Source organism: Pogona vitticeps, chromosome 2 (genome assembly GCF_051106095.1).
Source record: "Pogona vitticeps strain Pit_001003342236 chromosome 2, PviZW2.1, whole genome shotgun sequence".
NCBI lineage: Eukaryota > Metazoa > Chordata > Lepidosauria > Squamata > Agamidae > Pogona > Pogona vitticeps.
Genome location: NC_135784.1, coordinates 43689512 through 43712404, shown reverse-complemented (window position 1 = coordinate 43712404; position 22893 = coordinate 43689512). Strand labels below are relative to the sequence as shown.

The 22893-nt window shown below is 40.1% G+C and overlaps 1 protein-coding gene across 2 annotated transcripts in view; it reads right to left on the bottom strand.

Moving 5' to 3' along the window:
* TAFA1 (TAFA chemokine like family member 1) overlaps nucleotides 1–22893 on the bottom strand; it is a 469070-nt gene that overhangs the window by 417809 nt on the left and 28368 nt on the right. For both annotated transcript variants that reach the window (XM_020801676.3, XM_078385106.1), the window contains exon 2: nucleotides 20383–20503. In XM_020801676.3, coding sequence (XP_020657335.1) covers nucleotides 20383–20500 — 118 coding nt within the window. In that variant the 5' untranslated portion in view covers nucleotides 20501–20503. The remainder of the gene's footprint in view (nucleotides 1–20382; nucleotides 20504–22893) is intronic.

Below are 22893 nucleotides of genomic sequence, written 5' to 3'. Positions count from 1 at the left end.
TCAAAATCAGCATTCCGTTCTTAGGCAACTTGTGTCTCCTGCTGTCATCAAGGAATACACATGCCTCAGTTCATGACAAATGGTTTCATTTGATCCACAACTGATTTCTCTGCCTTCCACCTAGAAACAAAGCAGAGAAGAGGGAGGGGCGAGGCCAGTCACTGAACAGAAAAGAACTTCTGTTTATTGGAAATTTAAAGGAAAAGAAAGATGTTCGAAATGTTATAAACCTTAACAGGATCAATATCTCTTTGGACGACTTCTCAGAAAATCTGATGGCTTTTAACTGAAGGGAAAGCAATTTCCAACACACCAGGAAGACAAACTGCATTCTAAAAACCAATGCTGTTCATGTGATATGGCTACAGAAGCCTGGGTATTACGACGGGGGGGGGGGGGGGGAGAATGGCTTGACGGGAATCAGACTGCTTTGGACCCGGCTGCTAAATACCAAATGAAAATCAAGTTTTCTGGTTTTAGAGAAGAAGAGAAGCTTTTTCTTTTGAATACACAAGAGTTGCTTTTTCTAGATTTTTTTTAAAAACTCACAAGTCAGAGATTCTAGTTCCTAATATGCTTCAAAATGCTGGTTAGGAGAGCTTCTGAATGGGATGCTAGATGCCCTATGTGTGCATTAGTCAACCTCTTCATAACCCCACAGTATGTGTAACAAGCAAATATCTTGCACATTAGACAAGCATGGTTGCATGAATTTAGAGAAGTAACAAATTCTCTTTCTGAAAGAGAAATAAGCTGGTGCTTGCAAAGGGCAGGGGAAAGAGCTGGGAGAGGGAAGGCTGGAAAGAAGAAGGCAAAGCAACAGGAGAGAGAGAAAGTGGTGAAAGGAAGAATTTCTAAGCTGGAAGAGGCAGGTGTAGGCTAAAGGAACACAGAGGGGGTGAGAAAGAAAGAAAGAAAGAAAGAAAGAAAGAAAGAAAGAAAGAAAGAAAGAAAGAAAGAAAGAAAGAAAGAAAGAAAGAAAGAAAGAAAGAAAGAAAGAAAGAAAGAAAAAGTTGGGATGAGGGATGAAGAAATGAAGAGAACACAGACAAAACCAGACACACCCACTAGTTACCTATACAACTCCAACTGGATTCAGTCAGAGTACATACATTGCAACTTCCTCTCATATTACCTTGCTTCACTGCTAATCCAATACATGACACTGAACCATAGAATGATACAATAATTGAGTTGGAAAGGGCCTATCAAGTCCAACTGCCTGCTCAATGCAGGAATTCAAATCAGGAAGGACAATAAGACCCATCATCCCGACTGGTCCACCACCACTGGGCCATGACAAGACTCTTTAAAACAGAAGCCAGGGTCTTACATTGTCTTACATTGTCTTACATTCTTACAAATATGAATCCCACTGTGATATTAATGTCCCAATAAGCATTACCTTTTGGATCATTTAAGATGGGAGCTGCCTTTTGCCTACAATCCAAACCCAGGCAGAGCACAACTGCTATTTTAAAGTGTTACCTCATGGCTTCTAAGACTGGCTATGGACAAAAGCAGAAGTGACTGTCATGGTGGCACCAAACCAGGAGTCCAGGACCAGTTCCTTCCCCACTTGCATCGCCTGTCACTCATATTCTCTCCCAATTTGTAAGCTGTTGCTATATTGCTCAGCACGGCAGTTGCAGACTGGCTTTCTAAAGCAGGAGCCAAATATCTATTCTCCTCTGGGCTGTCACCAACTCAGAGACACCATATTACCCCCCACAATTCAGTGCCTGATAACACCAATGCCCACCTATTTGAGCACTAATTGAATCATTAGACTTCCTGAGAAAACTCTTAAGATGCATTTTCTTCTACACCTTTATTTCCAGATGGTGAACATTGCTTAATCCTACTATTTACATTATTTTACAGACCACACATGGAAAGGAGCTTGTTTACAAAGAAGAAGAAGGGAAAGAATATATTGCAATGCAATGTAAACAAGCTCTTTTCCATGCATGGTCAGTACAATAATATAAATATTAGGATTAAGCAATCCCCCCCCCCCACGGCTGCTTCTTTGTTTACCCTTACTTACACCGGATCAGGTGTGTTCTCTAGAGCTTTTCCAGTTTATGGGCTAGATCCAATTGCTAGTTCCACACAGAGTAGAACCATTAATTCAGTGGGATTTATATACACACTGACAGATGAAAATCCCTTTGATTCAATTGGTCTACTCTATTTGGAACGAAGCATTGGATTTAGTCCTGCCTGCAGCAGATTTGAATACACAACCTCAGAAATTAAACATACCTATGCCACCACTTGTCAAGGGACATTGGGAGGTACAATGACTGAAAGGGTGCATCTCCACAAGACAATCAGAAACCACAGTCAAACATTAATATTTAAAGAAACTGAAATCTGGTGCCTAAAGGAATTTTCCAGTCATTGGTGAGAATAAGTAAAAATACTTTCCCACAGGAAAACTGCAGGCCACAATAGAAATGAATTTCCATAGGGAGGCATGTTCTTACAAGTGGATGTTGAACTGGGGTGGGATGAGAATGCTGGAGATTCCTGAGAAGCACAATGAAAGTTAAATGGACTGATTTTGCTGCAGAATTTTGCATTTCTGGTAAAATTAGATTTTTTAGATTTGCAGAGATCCACATAGAAGAATAGCTACAAGTTCCCAGAGTCCACTCCTTTCTCATTAACTGGCACTTAAAGTTTCATAATTCACTCTGAGAAATTTGTAGGAGAAAGAAAAAAAAAGTTTTTAAACTTATAGTTGCTTGAAATTACAGATTTATCAATTTCAATCAACTGTACAAATATTAACAACCACCCAAACGGATCAACAGCAACAAAACAACTGCCACCAACTGATGAAAAAGAGAGATGGAATACTCAATAGAGAGTCAGGTCTCTCTTTGAATTTCAAAAGCTAAAAGGTAAGGTTAGTTAGTTTTGGATAGATAAACAATCATCCCAGGCCAGAAAAGTCCCTCTCAGGACACAAGGTTGTAAATAAAACTCCAATAGATTTTTGGATCCATACTTGCACACCTGAATATTTACAGGACTGTCAAAATCCAAGGACCCAGGGACACTGCCATCATGAATATCAGGTCTTTGCCAAGACAGGTCACTCCCTGAAGCAAGCTATGATCTGAATTTTGACAGTCAAGGAGACAATCAATGAAGCGGCGATAAGGCAAAGCCTCACTGGAGTTTTATTTTTATAATCCTCAAGGGAATGAAGACTTCACAGGGTCCTAAAGGAGTTTCAAAGAAGACAGACTCAGAATTGAGCAGAGTAGCCTCTAAGACCGCCACAATCCAAGCCCACTGTGCTCTAGATCTGTACAGAAGCTGCAAGCATTTTTAGACACAAAGGAACAATGTAATCCATCCAGCCTCCTTTAGGCTGCTCGTCTTTCTTTGAGGGAAGATATGTCTATATATGTGTTGCAGCTCAAGATGTTCCACACAGAAGGGATAAATCTGTCACTACTGTTTTTACACTGTTCCTTAACTTAGCAAAGAAATAGCTGTGAATAACAGAGTGGGGTCCCACTCTTTTCAAACACAGTTGATGTTAGCTCACATATGACTTAAGCACTACTGGACTTTCAGTGAAGGAGCTTAACAAACCTCCACAATTTTAAGGTGGCTGAGGATCATTATTTCATTGCCTTCATTGGAAGGGTGCCTTAAATATATATAAGGCACCCTTCCAATGAAGGCAATGAAATATATATACTTCACTGTTAACCAGACCTCACACTTTACAGTATAAGGGTTTATATAACTTTCATTATAAAACTAGATCTTTGCATGACCCCAGATTGCCACAGGTTGCACATATGCCAAGGCAGAACATCATTGAACATCCTCAAGACTCAGATTCTAGAACATACTATGAACCACCATACAGAAATCTTGTAGACCTTTAGGACAGTGGACCTTCTTCCTATATAAAAGTAGATGTGCAGGAAGCCCTCGAAATAAATGAATGAATCACTCTAAATAGAATTTAAGCAAGAGTGTACTTATCTCACCTGTTCTGTTGTGGCTTTCATAACCTGAAAGCAAAGAGTCTGAAATGGAGAGCTCCTTGTATGTGTGAAAGCTCTCCCATGCGAACAAGTTCCATGGGAAATCAGGGGCCAGAGGTATGTCAGCATCTTCCACGCAAACAGGAGGTGCTTCATTTCAGACTCCCTGATTTTCATGTGAGCACAACAACAATGAGAGGGCAGAATTACTCCCTCCTCTCTTTCGATGTTTGCTTAACCCTTACTTAAAATGCGTTTTTTTTGTAGGACAAATCAGATCTATCTATCTATCTATCTATCTATCTATCTATCTATCTATCTATCTATCTATCTATCTATCTATCTATCTATCTATCTATCTATCTATCCAACCCTTAAAAACATTTGAGGACTGTACTGTCCATACATATCAAGATACACTGATGTACACTCAAGTCACATATTGTGTCATATATACATTGTATCTTATGTACAATATAATGGAAAGTATGGATCTATTGTCCTAATAACTACTGACTAATTACAGTATCAGCAAGCAATAATCAGAAAATATATGAACCACTAGATGGTAAGGAAAAAAAACCCACATCCCCCATGATAGCTTGTTTTTCCACCCACAACAAAATTACCTTAGAGAAGAGTGCCTTGACAATCAGTTTTGTATTTAACTTCCCCGCACCCCCCCCCCCAAAAAAAACATTATAAGCTCTGTAAGATATAGAGATGAGGGGAACAACCTGTTGGAGCACCACTTCTAATTACAAGCTAAACGTATTATCTGGCTTGACCCTGAAAAACGTATCACAGGGATCTCTCATATTCTCTTCACTGTTAAGGGCCACCACATTGTTTTATTTCAGAGGAAGCACCATAGCTGATGGTAGAGCATGTGTTACGCTCACAGAATGACCCAGTTCGATCACTGGCAGCAAGTCTAGTTAAAAGGATCAAACAGGAGGTGTCGGGAAAGACATCAGCTTGCAATCATCGAATGGAGCTGTCACTTGGAGTAATCAGTCCTGGCCTAGGCAGACCTGGTGTGAAGTAGCTTTGCTGTGCTTATGTAAGCTTCAGAAGCCGCAGAGTTTCAAGCACTCTCTAGTTCTCTTCTGAGATCATGACAGTCTTTGTTCATGGAAGAAGCACCAGGGCAACAACAAGAGGGCAGAGTTAGTCCCTTGTCACTCTCAACGTTTAGTTAACCCTTACTTGAAATGTGTGATAGGGGCTTTTGTGTAGAATGTATTTTTTAAAATTTTCTTTTTATTATATAAATCCATCCATACTGATTTAACATTGTGCCACCAGGGTACAGCTTATAATCATTGTAAAACAGCTACTACACACATTACGCTCCTAATCTATACAACAACCTTCTAACCATTGATAGAATAAGTCCCATGTTTGATAATATTTTGTATCTTCTTTTCCTTTGATTTTCAGTGTTAGTCTGTCCATTTCGGCGCAGTCCAATATCTTTTTAATTATTTCTTGATCCGTAGGTGTTCGTGTAGAATGTATTAATAAATATGTTGGATGGTTTTTTTTCACCCAGTAAGAGGCAACATAAAGAACAGATCTTCCATGCTGCTTACTGAGAAGCATAGAGTGCATTGACGTAAGTACAAAGTAGGCTGTTCTCTGCACTCACATAGGGCAGTTTGGGTGCAAAAGCGCTATTTCCTTATGTTCACTTCCATAGGCTCACTCCACAGATTACTGAACCAGCTACTCAGGCAAAGGGGCTCCATGAATTCCTCAAGCAACTTGCCTGTGATCACAATGGCTCGTGAATGACTAGCAGCCACTGAGGGAACACCTGGGAAAGAGGCCAGGCACCCCTCCAAAGGCCCAGATGCTACCTTTGTCCCTACTTCCACTCTGGCAACACTGTTACAGAACCTAACAATATGAATTACACTTTCAAGGGTTCATTCATTGCCTTCCAGTGTTACATGTGTGTGGTCATCTGCCAGCCATCTGCACAAGACTATGCAGGTCGCAATAGACACACTCCTGACATAAACATTGTCATTGTCTAGAAGGCAGTGTGAGAACATTTTAATTTCCCAGGAGATTCTGTAGCTGAGTTTATTTTCACAAAAGAGCTTTGAGGGTAGAGCTGCTGTATGAAAGAGCTGACTTCAAGAAAGTTCACTTCTACCCAATGTAGTCTGAATCATGATTGTAGAGCTTAGCACAATGCCAGAACATTCATAAACACTCCTTTGTTAATGGTCACTGTAACTGGATCAAACTAAAAGCCTGTCTTATCCAGCATAATATTCACACATCAGCCGAACAGTCCTCTATAGAAAGGCCACTATAGAGGAAATACATACATGCATCTAAGCTTTAATGTAATCATCATTGTTTGCCTTTCTCCTCTTTTCCCTCACTGTGAACATTCCCCTCCATCTTCAACATCCTTCACAGTTAGATTTTCAGGAGGAAAAAAGAGAATCTATAAAATTGATCAATGTTTGCTTCAGATAATGGCGTACCTTCTTTGAAGGAATTGTGATGAAATAAGATTGTTTACATTCATAGTAACTTGCTGTATTTGTAAATATAAGTACTGTCAATCATTTACTTCTACAGGTTCTTCTACAATACTCCATGCATGAGGTTTTGATGTTGCTTTAAAACTCTTGAAATAACTCTCTTACTTTTAGTCCAGACTGTCAAAGAGAAAAAGGTAAATATCAGGATGCCACCATACTATAGATTTAAGCAAGCCCCATTCCCTTCAGCATTGTGTGTGTGTGTGTGACCTGTGTCATATCAAGCAGTGTAAAATTGGTGTTTCAAGATTTAATTTGGGTTTGATACTGTGGGTATCAAGGGAGCTCTTAAACCATAGTTTCCCTGGTCAAACTGCATGTGTAACCAGTTTTTAAAAGCCAAGAAAAAATTCTCTGAAGCTTGGAGAGACAACTTCTCCAAATTTTGTTCTGAAATCCAACTCCAGGCTATCATTGGAGGGGAATGTTGGGATTTGTAGTCCAACAACATTCAGAGGGCCACACTTGCCCATCCCGGAAGAAACCAGAGGAGAAATGAGTAGGACATGATAAATATGGTGTATGTTAGCATATAGGAAACTCCTGTTAATTTTTTTTAATGAATCCAGCATCGATAAATATGGGCCCAATATTGTCAGACTTACTGTATATAAGCCTGCATTCCGAATTGCAGAGTTACTCAGAAAATAAAGCAACTGCAAATACTCCATTTCTATTCTGTAAAGTCTATGGTGAAAGCACAGAATCTAATTGAAGGCAGGCGAAAGATTTATACGATCTGAAGAGAAACCAGAGTATATTTTAATGGAATTTTATTACCCTGCTTGACTTTCCTAAACAATAATTGTATGTATCTATTTTATACTGTTCTGGTTTTACTGGTCTTTGACCGTAATAAAGTATACCTACCTACCTACCTAATTGAAGGCAGTGGAATTTTAGATAGGAAGGTCATGAGTGTATGCATGTTTTATGGGCAGTCCCATTGGACATTGCTTCCTTTCATCTTAGAAAACATATTTACACATTGTGCCTTGCTAACACTTTCCATCACCATTCAGCTTATGAGCCATGTGTACTCCATGTTTTGTGAGGTCGTTTACACTTGTTCATACCCAAAGATTCACTTGCTATAAGACAAAACACACACTAAACAAAGGGATGTTAGAGACCAAAGGGTAGCTACCTGCTCAAAGCTCAGTCAGAAGGCACCTCCAATTCTAGTTTAAATGTAAAAACCAGTTTAGCTCTAGAGAACAACCGTTTACAGTATTTGAAGCCAGTGAAAAATATAAAATCCCAGGAGACAAAACCATGTGCTTAGCAAATCCCAGTTCCCTGATTCATGACAGATTGAAAAGGAAAACATAAAAATTAAAACTTTTAAGAAGCTGGCAATTATAACACTGATATTGCAGGAGGGGAAAAAAAGACTGAAACAATATGATAATTAGAGGAAGAACTCATTCATATCTTCCCAGGATAATATGCCTTTTTAAGACACAATGAGTCTGTGTAGCAGGATAATTTAAAAGCAACCATCTGAAGCAACCAGGACAGAAAACATAGATTTGAGGGAGGAATTTGTAGGTGCTTTACTATTCCTGAGGCCTTAAACATCACAGCATGCCTTCCTACAGCACTATGACAGCAGGGTATAACCAACAGCCCACAGTACGGAAAATTCCTCGTTGAGTCACACAGAGTCCCAGATTGGTACTTGAGGAAAGCCAGGCTTGACACATTCACGTAGGGGAGACTACCCCTTAGAAATCTCACCCGACAATGATAATGGCAAGACACCAGCAAAACTGGGTTGGATAGCATAGACATTTTTCTCTGTATATCACTCCTTCAGCCCAGTTCAGTCTTGGGTTGAAGGGTTGATCTATAGGAGTATAACGTAAGAAGATTTGTATTTTCTTGTGTCTTGACAGGAGTATAACATAAGAAGGGCTCATGCTGAATCAGACCCAAGATGTTTGCAGTAAGGACAGGATATAGTTTAAGCTCATGATCCAAGCAGGAACGGATTTTCACCTCAACACCTTAGTATGGGTCACACCCTATGCCAGTCATGAAACAAAGTTTCTGTTCATGCAGTGGCCAGCCAGTTGCTTATTTTGGGAGGGGGGAGAATGACCCATAGGAAAACAATGGTGTTGCCTTGCACGAAAAAGCAAATAACAATGATAATAAGGACAACAAAAAATAATTGTTGAGATCCCAGCAGGCCATAATTAATGGGTGGTAGTTTTAACCCTGTTCAGAATGTCATAAGCTGAGGAGATCTGATTTTGGGTAGCACAACATTGGAAGAAAAATCCTGTGACTTTTCAGGACTTAGGAAACATTCAGAATTTTCAATTATTGTTAAACAGTTCTATGAATTTCAGAATTTGTTTAGCAAAGCATACAGTAGCTACCTAATATAACAGAAGACTTCATTTCGTCATGCACCTTGAATTATTTCTGTCCAAAGGGATCCAAAAGGCCCAGAATTCATGTTCCAAAGAGCCTTGCCAAACCATCAACAGTTCATGAATTCAAACATATTATGTTCTGCAGCCACAAATGAATATAGAAAGCCAACAAATTCAGATCCTTCATCCAGTACCAGGCCCAGCTCAGCATAGAGAGGGTACTATACCCTACAATCACACAATCAAAAGAAGTTCAGAGTTCTTAATTCAGTCATGAAACTCATTGGCTGACCTTGGGCCACTGACAGTCACTCTATGTCCTCTAACTCAGTGGTCCCCAACCTTGGGCCTCCAGATGTTTTTGGACTACAACTCCCAGAAGCCTTCACCACCATCTCTGCTGGCCAGGATTTCTGGGAGTTGAAGTCCAAGAACATCTGGAGGCCCAAGGTTGGGGACCACTGCTCTAACTCATATGACTGTTGTGAGGACAAAATGGAAAGAAAATGAGACATGTATGTCACCCTGAACTTATTAAAAGAAAGGCCAGGCATACATGTTTCAAGTAGAGATGGGCATGAATTTAAAATGGAATCACCAAATCCATTTTAAAAAATCTCTAATTCGTATTCATATGAATCAACAATGCCCCTAACAAATACAAATCAATGAATTTTTAGAGATTTTGGATTTGTCAATTTGCTGGGCTGTAAAATGGCTCCCCATGAACCTAGAGTCATCAAAATTGCAGGGAGGATTATCTGGAGTCTCCTCTGCAGTCCTTCCAGGTTTGGTGAAGATTGTGTTTCATATGTCCAAGCTATACGCCCACAGACCCCCAGTAAACTCTCCCCCAGGCACCCAGAGACACCAAGTTCACTGAAAGGTTTCTACTGACTCTCCTCTACAAACCCTCCAAGTTTGGCAAAGATTGAATTTCCCCAAACCAGCTGTTAAATGGCACTTTCCTGTGGCACCCACTTTGTGGGTGCATAACTTGGATGTCTGAAACCCAATATTCACCTAACTTCGAAGACTTTTAGAGGAGACTCAGTAGAAACCTTTCTGTCATTTTTGTGTCTCTAGGTGCCTGGGGTGAACTTTCCCTGGGAGGGATACTTGTGGGTGTATAGCCCATATGTCCAAAACCCAAACTTCACCAAAGCTGCAGAGCCTGTAGAGGAGAGTCATGGGAAGGATCTCTGTGAATTTGGTGTCTCTAGGTTCTGGGGGGTGGTTTATAGGATTTTAAAGTCAAAAATGAATTGAGTAATCATTTCATTAATTCACCAGGAAAAATGTAAATTCATAATAATTTGTGATTCATCAACCTTGATGAATCATGAATCACCATTTTTTCTGATTCATGCCCATCTCTAGTTTGAGACAAACAATAATATATAATAATTCACCCCGTTGACATTCCCCATTGATACCCCTCAATGCTACCCTCATCTATCTATCTATCTATCTATCTATCTATCTATCTATCTATCTATCTATCTATCTATCTATCTATCTATCTATCTATCTATCTATCTATCTATCTATCTATCTATCTATCTATCTATCTATCTATCTATCTAGTTAGTTAGTTAGTTAGTTAGTTAGCTAGTTAGTTAGTTAGTTAGTTAGTTAGTTAGTTAGTTGATTTATATCCCACCCATCTGGTCTGGTTGACCACTCTGGGCGGCTTCCAATAAGGTGTATACAAAAATATAAGAATTTTACAAATAGTCCATAACATATACAAAAATAAAACAAATAATAAATGTAAGAAAAAATAAAGAAAGAATTAAATATTGACAGGACGGAAGGCCTGAACATACAACCATGTTTTAGTTGACTTTAAGTGCAATTAAATTAATTTAATTTAAATTAAATTAAATTAAATTACTTAAAATCTAGCAGCACACACTAGGTTTGGCAAGTCACCTGCCATGTTAAACACCCACAGTGATTGAAAATAATACACTGTCTTCTATGTATTGCTTAGCAGATGGTATTTCAGACCCAGCTACTAAGCCTTGTATAACCAAAGGAGCAGGCTGATGGATTAAAATAGGCATCTGTGCACATTGAGAGGCAGACAAAACTGCTGGTGGGACTTAGAGTATGATAGCTCTACAAGGGTGCCAGCCTTGCTCAATATTTACCAGATTCTTAGCCTTAGGGTCAAACTAGATGATACATATAGTTAGATATGCAAGAATTAATATGTGGAGCTTTCTTAAGAGACAAAAACAAACTACTTATCTTAGTACAAGCTTCCCTCAGTTTTGCATATTGCAGGTTACCTTGCTTTTGTTTTGTGACTGGACGACGAGAGGTAACCCAGGCTTCTTTTCCAAGTTTGATTGGTCAGACATGGAGTTGTGATTGAACTACATGCCTGGAGGGAAAATGTATTATCAACAGCTAATTGGGAAACCAGCATTACATCCAGCTTGACTCTAAAGTTCACCTCTAACCTGCAAGATTTGCCCTGGCTGTGGTCCTAGAAAAGCAAAAACCTAACATAGGCCCTGCTGGTTCAGATGAAATGTCCACATCTGGTCTAGCCTTTTGCTTTGCACAATGGCCAACCAGGTGCTTCCAGGCAAGCCCCAAAAGCAGCAATGAAAGCAGTAGCTGTATCTCATTCTTCTTCTCTTGCAGCCAGTCCTGAGAGGCATGGAACAGACACTGAGGTTTGATCTGGCCATTACCATGTACAGAAACTCTGTGGATCGTCTCACCTCCCTTTCTAGTCATCTTCCACCAGTATGGGAAAATTGTTTTACAATGTAAGGATGCATTGTGTGAACTCACCCAAATCACCCCTGGTTTTGCCTCTGATTGAGCTCAGCGGCCTGATCCCCACATCCAGCATTTCTGGAAGCAAAACTTTGCCAACTTTGGTAAAAGTTAGGTTGAAAGATATAAACTATCCATTCTCAAGTGTGATCCCCTTGGTATTTCACAATGGATTGGGAAAAGTCACCTTGTTCCTCTATTTGGGGATTGAGCAAATAAATTACAGCAATTTCTCCTTCCAGCTTACCATTTTCAGTGAGCAGTAGGTTCACATTTTCCTTTATGTTCCTCGTGCTTTTATTTCTAATATGCCTCAGTAGTTGTCAGTCCTTTGTCGGTGTGCCTTTGCCTTTTTGCTACTGGCTTAACATGCTTGTTCTGTTGCTTTACATATATCTTCAGTGACATCGTTCTCTGTATTTTTCACTGTAGATATTAAAAAGTCTTTGTAGAGCCACAGTATTTTAGATATATGTATTTTCTCTTTCTGTTGTAGCACAGATTCCTGCAGTTCTTGTGTCTTAGTGTATAATCTAGCACCTACTGCATTCACAAGAATATTTTACTGAACACGTGTGAAACATTTCCATCCCAAGACAAAGATCTACTAAAATAAAGATCTTAAAGATCTTCTAAATATTATTTGTTTCAGCACCTGTGTACTCAACATATTGAAAAGGGATGTGTTTTCAAACAGAAATGAAGGCAATTACAACAGTTTAAAGATCTGATCCTTTCCTTCCTAATTAATTCTCAGGGCGGTAAAGCAGCTATTATAAAATAATATGAAATGGATAATAAATTACAATTATGAAAGTTTCACCTACCCAGTATAATATCAGAGATGTACCCAATAACTGTCTTATTACTTCTGTAGTGACACAATTGCAGTGTGTAGATTTATTCCATAGGTATCCTTCAGATAAGAGACATTGATGCAAAGCCAATGAGAATTTTATGCTCGTTTTCTACAGGGCTGCCTCCATAGCTCACAGCAGCCAGGGGCAGTTGAAAAGTGTTTTCTAGTGGGCTGTCTCCTACATTAGGAGTGTCTCCCCTCTTTTAGCTCAGCGGTTCTCAAATTGGGGTCCCCAGATGTTCTTGGACTGCAATTCCCCAAAGCCTTCACCACTTGCTATGCTGGCCAGGATTTCTGGGAGGTGCAGTCAAAGAACATCTGGGGAATCCAGTTTGAGAATCGCTGTTTTTGCTGATCAGCTGCTGAAATGGGCAGCAGTGGAAGGCTGTAAGTCGTTGGCCATTTGAATTAGTATTGCTCTAGACATCAAGGAGCATTTTATAGAAAGGCAAAGCCTGTAGATGTGGAATTTTTGTATATTTTCTGGTCACAGAGTTCCTAACCCAACCCACCCAGTTCTATGCAAACTGTTTATAGACAGACCATCTTCAGCGGTCCTGCTCTAAATGAAACAAGGCAGGTGACCACTAGAGATGAGGTCTTCTGGAATGTGGCACCCTGGCTATGGAACAGCCCTGTGTCCCAAAATAATCACCTATATCATCTGTGTAGCCTTTGAATCGTAGAATAATTGAGTTGGAAGGGGCCTACAAGGCCATCGAGGTCCAACTCCCTGCTCAATGCAGGAATCCAAATCAAAGCAAATCTGACAGATGGTTGTCCAATTTTCTCTTGAATGCTTCCAGCATTGGAGCACTCATCACCTCTCGAAGTATTTGGTTCCATTGTCGTACTAAATACCAGGAAAAACTTAAGACGTTTTCCTGATATTCAGCCTAAATCTGGCTTCTTGTACATTGAACCCATTATTATGAGTTCTGCATTCTGAAATTATCTAGAACAGATCTTGTTCCTCCTCTATATGAAAACCTTTCAAGTATTTGGAAAGTGCTATCATATCTCCCCTTTGTCTTCTTTTCTTAAGGATAAGCATCCCCTGCTCTTTCAGTCTTTCCTCATAGGGCTTGGTTTCCAGTTGCATGATCATCCTTGTTGCCCTCCTTTCGCAGGTCATGTGGAGAAGTTCCTGTTTATTCCAGCTTTTAAATAAGTGGCCTTGCAGTTTTAAAATCTCTGCTGCAGTTCGGGGGTTGCTGTAGGGTTTTTTTTTTCCCTGTTGTATTTACTGTACATATACAGACTTATGTTTCACTTTATATTTGTTTCATTTTTATGCTTGTTTATTGTAAGCCACACAGAGAACTGTTGTGGCATACAAATGTCATCAATCAATAAATAATACATTCCACAGCACGGATGGATGAAGCAGTGCATTTTTTTTTGTTCACAACACTTTTGAATTTATGCTTTAGAAAGAGTATATGAAAACATATGCATTTGAATGTGTATTCTAAGAGTATTATTTCTTAAAATGTTGTTGTTTAGTCGTTAAGTCATGTCTGACTTTTCGTGACCCCATGGACCAAAGCACACCAGGCCCTCCTGTCTTCCACTGCCTCCCAGAGTTGGGTCAAATTCATGTTGGTCGCTTCGGTGACACTGCCCAACCATCTCATCCTCTGTCGTCTCCTCCTCTTGCCTTCACACTTACCCAACATCAGCGTCTTTTCCAGGGAGTCTTCTCTTCTCATGAGATGGCCAAAGTACTGGAGCCTCAGCTTCAGGATCTGCCCTTCCAGTGAGCACTTAGGGTTGATTTCCTTCAGAATGGATACGTTTGTTCTCCTTGCAGTCCAGGGGACTATCAAAAATCTCCTCCAGCACCACAATTCAAAAGCATCAATTCTTTGGCAGTCAGCCTTCTTTATGGTCCAGCTCTCACTTCCATACATCACTACTGGAAAAACCATAGCTTTGACTACGCGGACCTTTGTCAGCAAGGTGATCTCTCTGCATTTTAAGATGGATGCTATCTAGGTTTGTCATCACTTTCCTCCTAAGAAGCAGGTGTCTTTTAATTTCATGTGTACTGTCCCCATCTGCAGTGATCAGGGAGCCCAAGAAAGTAAAATCTGTCACTGCCTCCATATCTTCCCCTTCTATTTGCCAGGAGGTGATGGGACCAGTGGCCATAATCTTAGTTTTTTGATGTTGAGCTTCATACCATTTTTGGTGCTCTCCTCTTTCACCCTCATCAAGAGGTTCTTTAAATCCTCCTCACCTTCTGCCATCAGAGTGGTATCGTCTGCATATATGAGGTTCTTGATATTTCTTCCGGCAATCTTAATTCTGGTTTGGGATTCCTCCAGTCCAGCCTTTTGCATGATGTATTCTGCATGTAAGTTAAATAAGCAGGGGGACAATATACAGCCATGTCATACTCCTTTCTAAATTTTGAACCAATCAGTTATTCCATATTCAATAATAACTTTGCCTTCCTGTCCCACGTATAGATTTCTCAGTAGATAGATAAGGTGGTCAGGCACTCCCGTTTCTTTAAGAACTTGCCATAGTTTGCTGTGGTCCACACAGTCAAAGGCTTTTGCGTAGTCAATGAAGCAGAAATAGATGTTTTCCTATTTTCTTGAACAGATCTCTGGTTTTTCTTTTTCTATTATTTTCCTCTATTTCTTTGCATTGTTCATTTAAGAAGGCCCTTTTGTCTCTCCTTGCTGTTCTTTGGAAGTCTGCATTCAATTTTCTGTAACTTTCCCTATCTCCTTTGCATTTTGTTTCCCTTCTCTTCTCTGCTATTTGTAAGGCCTCGTTGGACAGCCACTTTGCTTTCTTGCATTTCCTTTTCTTTGGGATGGTTTTTGTTGCTGCCTCCTGTACAATGTTACGAGCCTCCAACCATAGTTCTTCAGGCACTCTGTCCACCAAATCTAGTTCCTTAAGTCTGTTCTTCACTTCCATTGGTTTAGATTATACCTGACTAGAGCTTCTTCATCTTTGGCTGCAGAGAATATAATCAATCTGATTTCGATATTGCCCATCTGGTGATTTCCATGTATAGAGTCGCCTCTTGTGTTGTTTGTGATGACCAGCTTGTTCTCTTGACAAAACTCTATTAGCCTTTGCCCTGCTTTGTTTTGAACCCCAAGGCCAAAATTACCTGTTGTTCCTTTTATCTCTTGACTCCCTACTTTAGCATTCCAATCCCCTATAATGAGAAGAACATCTTTCTTTGGTGTCAGTTCTAGAAGGTGTAAGTCTTCATAGAACTGGTCAGTTTGAGCCTCTTCACCATCGGTGGTTAGTGCATAAACGTGGATTACTGTGATGTTGAAAGGTCTGCCTTGGATTAGTATTGAAATCATTATATCATTTTTGAAATTATATCTCAGTATTTTCCCACTCTTTTGTTGACTATGAGGGCTACTCCATTTCTTCTATGGGATTCTTGACCACAATAGTAGATATGATAATTGTCTGAATTGAATTCACCCATTCTCATCTATTTTAATTCACTGACGCCCGGGATGTCAATGTTTATTCTTGCCATCTCCTGTTTGACCACATCCAGCTTACCAAGGTTCATATATATGCGATTTTATATTCCAGGTTCCTATGTAGTATTTTTCTTCGCAGTATCGGACTTTCCTTTCACATCCAGGCATGTCCGCAGCTGAGCATCCTTTCGGCTTTGGCCCAACCACTTCATTAGCTGTGGAGCTACTTGTACTTGTTCTCCGCTCTTCCTCAGTAGCATGTTGGACGCCTTCCGACCTGAGGGGCTCATCTTCCAGCATCATATCTTTTAGTCTTTTGTTTTTGTTCATAGGGTTTTCTTGGCAAAGATACTGGAGTGACTTGCCAGTTCCTGCTCCAGGTGGATCACGTTTACTCAGAACTCTCCACCATGACTTGCCCATAGCTTCTCTGAATTACTCAGGCCCCTTTGCCATGACAAGGTAGCAATCCATGAAGGCGTCTCTCAAAATAGGTGTTTCCAAATGGGCTTTGGATGTGTGTTTGATCCTAAAACTGTGTGACAACATTCAAGGATTAGTTTCTAATGCCCGGTAGAATGGGTACACTATTTGAAGCAACATATGTTAGAATTTTCCAAGACTCGCTGTCTTGAGCATTCTTATTGCACAATAAGGTAGTACTTATATTAAAAGATATTCTGTATTAATATTGCACCTTATGGGGTTATCAGTGTTTTTACATGTACGGCAAATGAAAAACCATTAAACATACCTGTGGCCAAATTCAGTGCTGCAGTAATGGTTATTCGTAACAGATGTTTGGGTAGGTGATTTTAGATGGACAATATAATATTTTAATATAACACTGCCTGAGGTTTTACCTATATTAGGGATATATTATGTTATTAATTGGAAAGAAGGGGTTGTTTTATCATGTTTTAATGGAATTTTTTTACCCTGCCCGACTTTACTAAACAATAATTATATACATCTATTTTATATTGGTTTTATATTGATATGGTTTTACTGGTCTTTGACCATAATAAAGTATACTACTACTTTTTTTTTCTATTGGATTTCCACAGGGAAATTCCATCACCCTAGTTGGGAGCAGAATGGCAGAACTGTACAAATTTCAGGATGTTGTGCACATGACACTGTGGTTATGTTTGGAGTCATTGAATAAGCACAAATAAAGGATGCCAGAGGTGGCATAATTTGTGAAACAGAAAACCTGATAAAACACTCCTTTCTTCAATTTAATCACAAGGATTTGTTCAACAACAACAAAATCCAGTCAGCATAAATAAAATAGTTATTTTCATACTTGTTCTTTGTTCCCAAGCCCCTATGTTAACCACTGAGTTAGAAATAATATCTTTATGAATCTTCACTTATTGTTCAAGAGTGGTATATTAAATCCACTGAACAACATTACATCTGAAATGCTCTGCGCTGGGTTTTGTTGTTTGTTTTGTTTTTGTTTTAAGTTTTAATTTATGAAATCAAGCAAACAGAATGGAACATGTCATCTTTAGCTTTCCTGCACTACAGTACTTCTATAGCCAGGTTCAATTGTTTGGAAATCCTCATGTTTTCTAAAAATGAAGAATCCAAGCAAAGATTTTAGGCTTGCGTAAAATATTGGTTGAGCACAATGGCTGGGAGGGAGGTAAATTAGCCTATTGTTACCTTATGAAAAATAGAGGGGAGGGATCTTTAAAATCTCTGTTCATTTTCATCATTAACACATTTTAATGTGCACTTGCATTCTTCAACCAAGCCACAATTTCATGGAAAAATACATGTCCATATGGATCATTTTCGATAAAAGAAATCTTTCCAACTCCAACCCCCCTGACTAAAGGAATCTCAGTGTCTCATCTTACCCAGACCCGGAGCAACCTGAAACCATGGCAAACATTTCTGTCAAATTCTACTCATCTGTCAAAGTAGTGGATTATTTCTTGAGAGACTGAAATTGGCTGCCTGGAATCAGAACACCATCAATCTTACTCATGCAGGGTGCAGGCTGGCTGCCTCAGAAAGTCTCACAAGAGGAAAAGCTCTGCTGTTCCTAAACAGGTGATGAGGCAGCTCTAAAACCTTCACTCTGTCTGTATCATAGACCCTTGCAAAAGATATGTCATATTTCCCATTTCACTAGTACTTTGTATGCATCCGGTGTCATACTCTTCCAGCCTCATCAAGGAGGTGATTTTTCAAGCTTAGGCAAATGCTGAAAACCACCAGAAAAGCTATCCTTCATTTTTTTTCTCGTCATGTCACTTGTTTCAACTGATTGTGCAAAAATGAGATTACATTTTATTTTTGATTGTTTATTTATTGAGCAGCTTGTTTGTCTATTGTGCCATCACTGGTGTCCTTTCAAAGATACCGGTTCTAACCCTCTTCTATTTCTATAGGCGTTTTGTATAATTCACTTAATGACTCCCAAGAAACAGATCCAGACTAGTCATTCTCTCTCCTAAAAATTAAAACCACTATCACTGAAGCAAGAACACATACACCGTTGATCAAATTTTCAAAATGCAAAATATGGAACATAAGACTGTAGTTAGCTGAATCTTCTGTTCCACCAGCATTATGGACCATGATCTTGATGACATGAAACTATGAACATATGTGGCAGAAGTTCTTGACTAAAATTAAGCTATTATTTTGTGGTCTTCTGTTGTTGTTTAGTCGTTAGGTCGTGTCCGACACTTCGTGACCCCAGAGCACGCCAGGACCTCCTGTCTTTCACTGCCTCCCGGAGTTTGGTCAAAAAATTTTTTTTTGTGGCCTACGGAAAAGCTAAGAGATAGCACGGACACAGAGTGGCTGAAAGTATATTTTATGTTGTAATAAGTCATAACTAGAGTAGTCTCCTTAATCAATAACTACAGTAGTCTCCTTAATCAATAAATCCTACGTAGAATTTGACTCACCAAATCACTACTGATTCAGAGGGCCTATTCTAGTGCAACTTACTACACTAAACAATAGCATTTTACCTTGGTCATTCATAGCAAATTCAAAAGACTTATAACTGAATTTTCTCTCTCATAGAGTCACAGTAACATTCTTAAGATTGTAACTGGTTCCCAAACTTTGGTCCTCAGATCTTGGACTACTATAGATCTATTATAGATATACTACTAGTAGTCCCAGAACTCCAAGTTAGCCTGGTCCATGGTCAGGGATTCTGGAAGACATAGTCCAACAAACATCTGAAGTGCCATTTGGTTTATAGTGTATAATCCCATTATTTCACCCACCAGTACTCACATGTTCCTATTGTTTGTTTTCAGATAACAAAAAGTCCTACATAATTACTATCTTTCACCTTTGAAACTCCAAAAAGCCCAATCTAAAACAAGTGTCCAGTAGATCAGCCTTTTAGCATTTGTAAATTCACTGTGTAGGAGTGGACCACTTCTCAGATAGTAAACCTATGGTGCAAGTTCCAGATAAAGAGGCACTACATACCTTCAAACAAAAACATTGTTCACCTTATCACATCCCACCCTGTAAAGGTCACAAGGAGCACTTTTTGACAAATGTAGGCCAAATCTCCCTGCTATTTATGGCAGTGCATGCACTATGTAAAGAATAAAGAGTTCCATAGGATGTTGAAGGCCTGCACCCCCAGGCATACTGACCTAGAAGAAAGCCCACAGAACAGAATGAGACTTACTTCTGAGCAAATATGTGTAGGATCATCCTCCAACTTCCCTCCCCCATATTCTGGAACAGATTAAGCACACTGTAGTCACATAACTACTTATCATATTTTCTTTAAATTTTCCCCCCTCCCACACAAAATTCCCTTCAGTCTGAACATAAGATCTCACACAAACATTGGGCTCTTCGGTATCCAAGCACCAGCCTTTTTATGTATGTCCTGCAGTGTGGGCAACTGGTGCTTCAGTTAGCAAATGTACAACAAATCAGAGTGGTCTAACTTATACACCCTTATGATTTGTCTCACCGCTTACACAAACGGAGAAAAAAAGAAGCAACTGTGAGGTAAATGGGTTTTGCATGATGACCCTTTGAAGAAACCATTAGGGGAGGAAAAGCCTACTGAAATTAGCAGTTTATATCCATACCACATGATCAAATAATATATTGAGTACAGTGTCATACAGGCAAGGAATTCGTAGAATTTCAGGGCCAGAGCACATTACACATAGTCCGTAATATACATACTCTTACATGTAGCTATGCATCTTTGTTCTCTTCCAGAATGACAAAGAGGCTGCGTGTAACAGCAGCTATCCACCATGTGACTGCTCCTACCTGGTCTGTGCAGATGATGCTGCTGAAAAGTGTGGTGAAGGGACCCTTGACAGAGCAGCATGGCGCAGGCACTTATCCACAAATACAGGACCCAGGACATTGCAGAGACCATGGCCATTCTCTAAGGAAATATTAGACAAGAATTAGCACACGCGGAGAGCAAGGAAATCAACATTCTGCTTCCCATTCTGTGCTCTCTGGCATATTACCATGTCAGAAGGGGACAAATCACACTCTTTTCTTCCCATTTCCATCCCTTCTTTCACACTGCAGTTGCCCTGTGATGAGGAGCTTGTCCAAAGGAGCCACAGAAAGATGTTTGCTTCTAGATTAACTTTTAATAATTCAGAGGCATAAATGAAACTGTTGCTAAAGGAAGCCTTGCGGCAGCCAAGATGCGTCCGGCGCAGTAGGGCTGAGCTTACAAGAACTCATGTCACAATAAATAAGTTAGTGTTGGAGATCCTACAGGACACGGGTAAGACAGAAACCAAGCCAATCTCGAGTCCTTGCTGTTTACTCTTTAAAAAGGTGAGAAAAGGGTGTTGTTGTTTTTAATTTTAAAAAAATATGCTATATATCTTTTCTGCCTGGATAGAGAAAATGGCATGTGAAGGATAAGCCTTTGAGATTTATGCCACCCAATACCCTTGTAACTACATGAAGCATCGCAGCTGCATCTCAGGCCATCATATATTATCACCTTCTGTTGACCAGGAAAAATTGCGCGACGCCACCGGAAAGCATCTTTTGCCTCTGACCATCCCATTTCACAATCTTAAAAAGCCTGTTTAATGCAGACACCGAAACTCTAAGGAGGATGGGCAATCTCAGAACTTCATAAAGCATGCTGTAAATAGTAACTTGACATTCCTCGCCAAGACACATTTTGAATACACTCTCCCTTCACAGTCCAGCAAATCCAATATCTCTCCTATAAGGGGCTGCATTGTTTTTAACTTCCGAGTCTATTAATTTTTCATTGTAATGTTGTCTGCTAAGCAAAGGAACTATTTCTCAGAAGAATCCTGTTCTTCTAGCTCTCCCATTTGTCTTCTTTTTATTCAATCCAGGCTCAGTCTAAAGAACTTTGCTAAGATGATCATGAATTTCAGAGGGAGAAGAGAAAGGAAAGAAAATGCCCTCTTTACAAATCAAACTGAATCGAAAATTGGAAGGAATTCCTGAAGCAAGAGATCTCTCTTTGACAGTGGTGACATCTGGCATTGTTTGACTCTACTGTGAAACAGATAATTTCTATACCGTGTTGCCTATACATATGTACGCCTCTTTCTGTGTGTTAGTTATCCATAAACTTTACAAAGCCTTTGAAGACTGCCATTTCTCCAAGGCTTGGCCATGGACCGTCCAGCTCTTTTAACAACACCTTCTGCTGCAATTGCATATTGCCAGCTTAATCAAACTTCAGGCTCTCTTCCTTAGTCAGCCAATGACAAAGTGGTGTTTTCTATCTAATAATCCAACCCGCTGAACATCCTTCTCCACCCCTACCCCACTCAACCCTCAGCAGACGGGAGAAAAAAGGCTTGGAGGCTCAAATCAACCGCTTTTCTTCCTCAGTATGAAGAACGGACTCTTTCTGTGCAGGTTGAGCTTAGATTACAAAAAAAGAGAGGCACAGCTGACCTATTGTCAGGATTTGCTCAGGGCGAAGTGCAGCCCTCCTCGGATTAGCAGCATTTGGTGTCAAGAATACGGTTGTAACAACAACAGCTACAACTTCTTGTTGTTAGTTGAGGCGTGATCTCTGTGAACGAGGTTCTTTTGGAAAACAGACAGGACTGAATGGCTTGAACACCTCCCCCCCCCCAGCAAATGGCAAAAGATAATTTTCACCAAAGGGATGCTATTTAATCTTCTCTTCTGTGTCTCTGAGGTCCTTCTTCCTTATAATAAATTCTTGTTCGTCCTCTGGTGCTGGTATCCTTCCTTCGCCTCTCTCCCTGCTCACATTCACACATACACACCAGCCTTCTGTGTGTCCCCCCCCCCCCCGGGACAGCACCCAGTACCACACCGACTGCCCTTTCCTTTCAGCACCTCACAAGGGACTGCCAGAGACCTCTCTTAAGCCCCGGAGTTTCCCACGCCGGTCCCCACCCCTGCCCCACCATAGACCATCTGCAGCGGCTACAAGCAGATTAAAAGGGGAAAGCCTGGTGTGAACTCACTGTGATTCCCCCCCCCCCCCGATCTGATTTCACCTGCGCCGAAAGCCATCACTGGGCTAGCAAAAGCTCAAAAATAACATTAATAAAATCAAAAACTTCCCAAGCTTTTTTTTTTTGGTGCTCATCTTTCCCCACCTGTCTTACCTTATCTCACCTTCCTTATTCTCCTTAACTCCTCTCACTTTTAAATCTATCTCCCCCCCCCCCAAACACACACACACACGGTTTCGTCACCTCACAGCCATTCCCCAACAATCCGTTTTGGGCAAACTTTCCTTTAACCCAAAAGGTGCCTTGGTTAGGTTTAATCGGCGGAGGT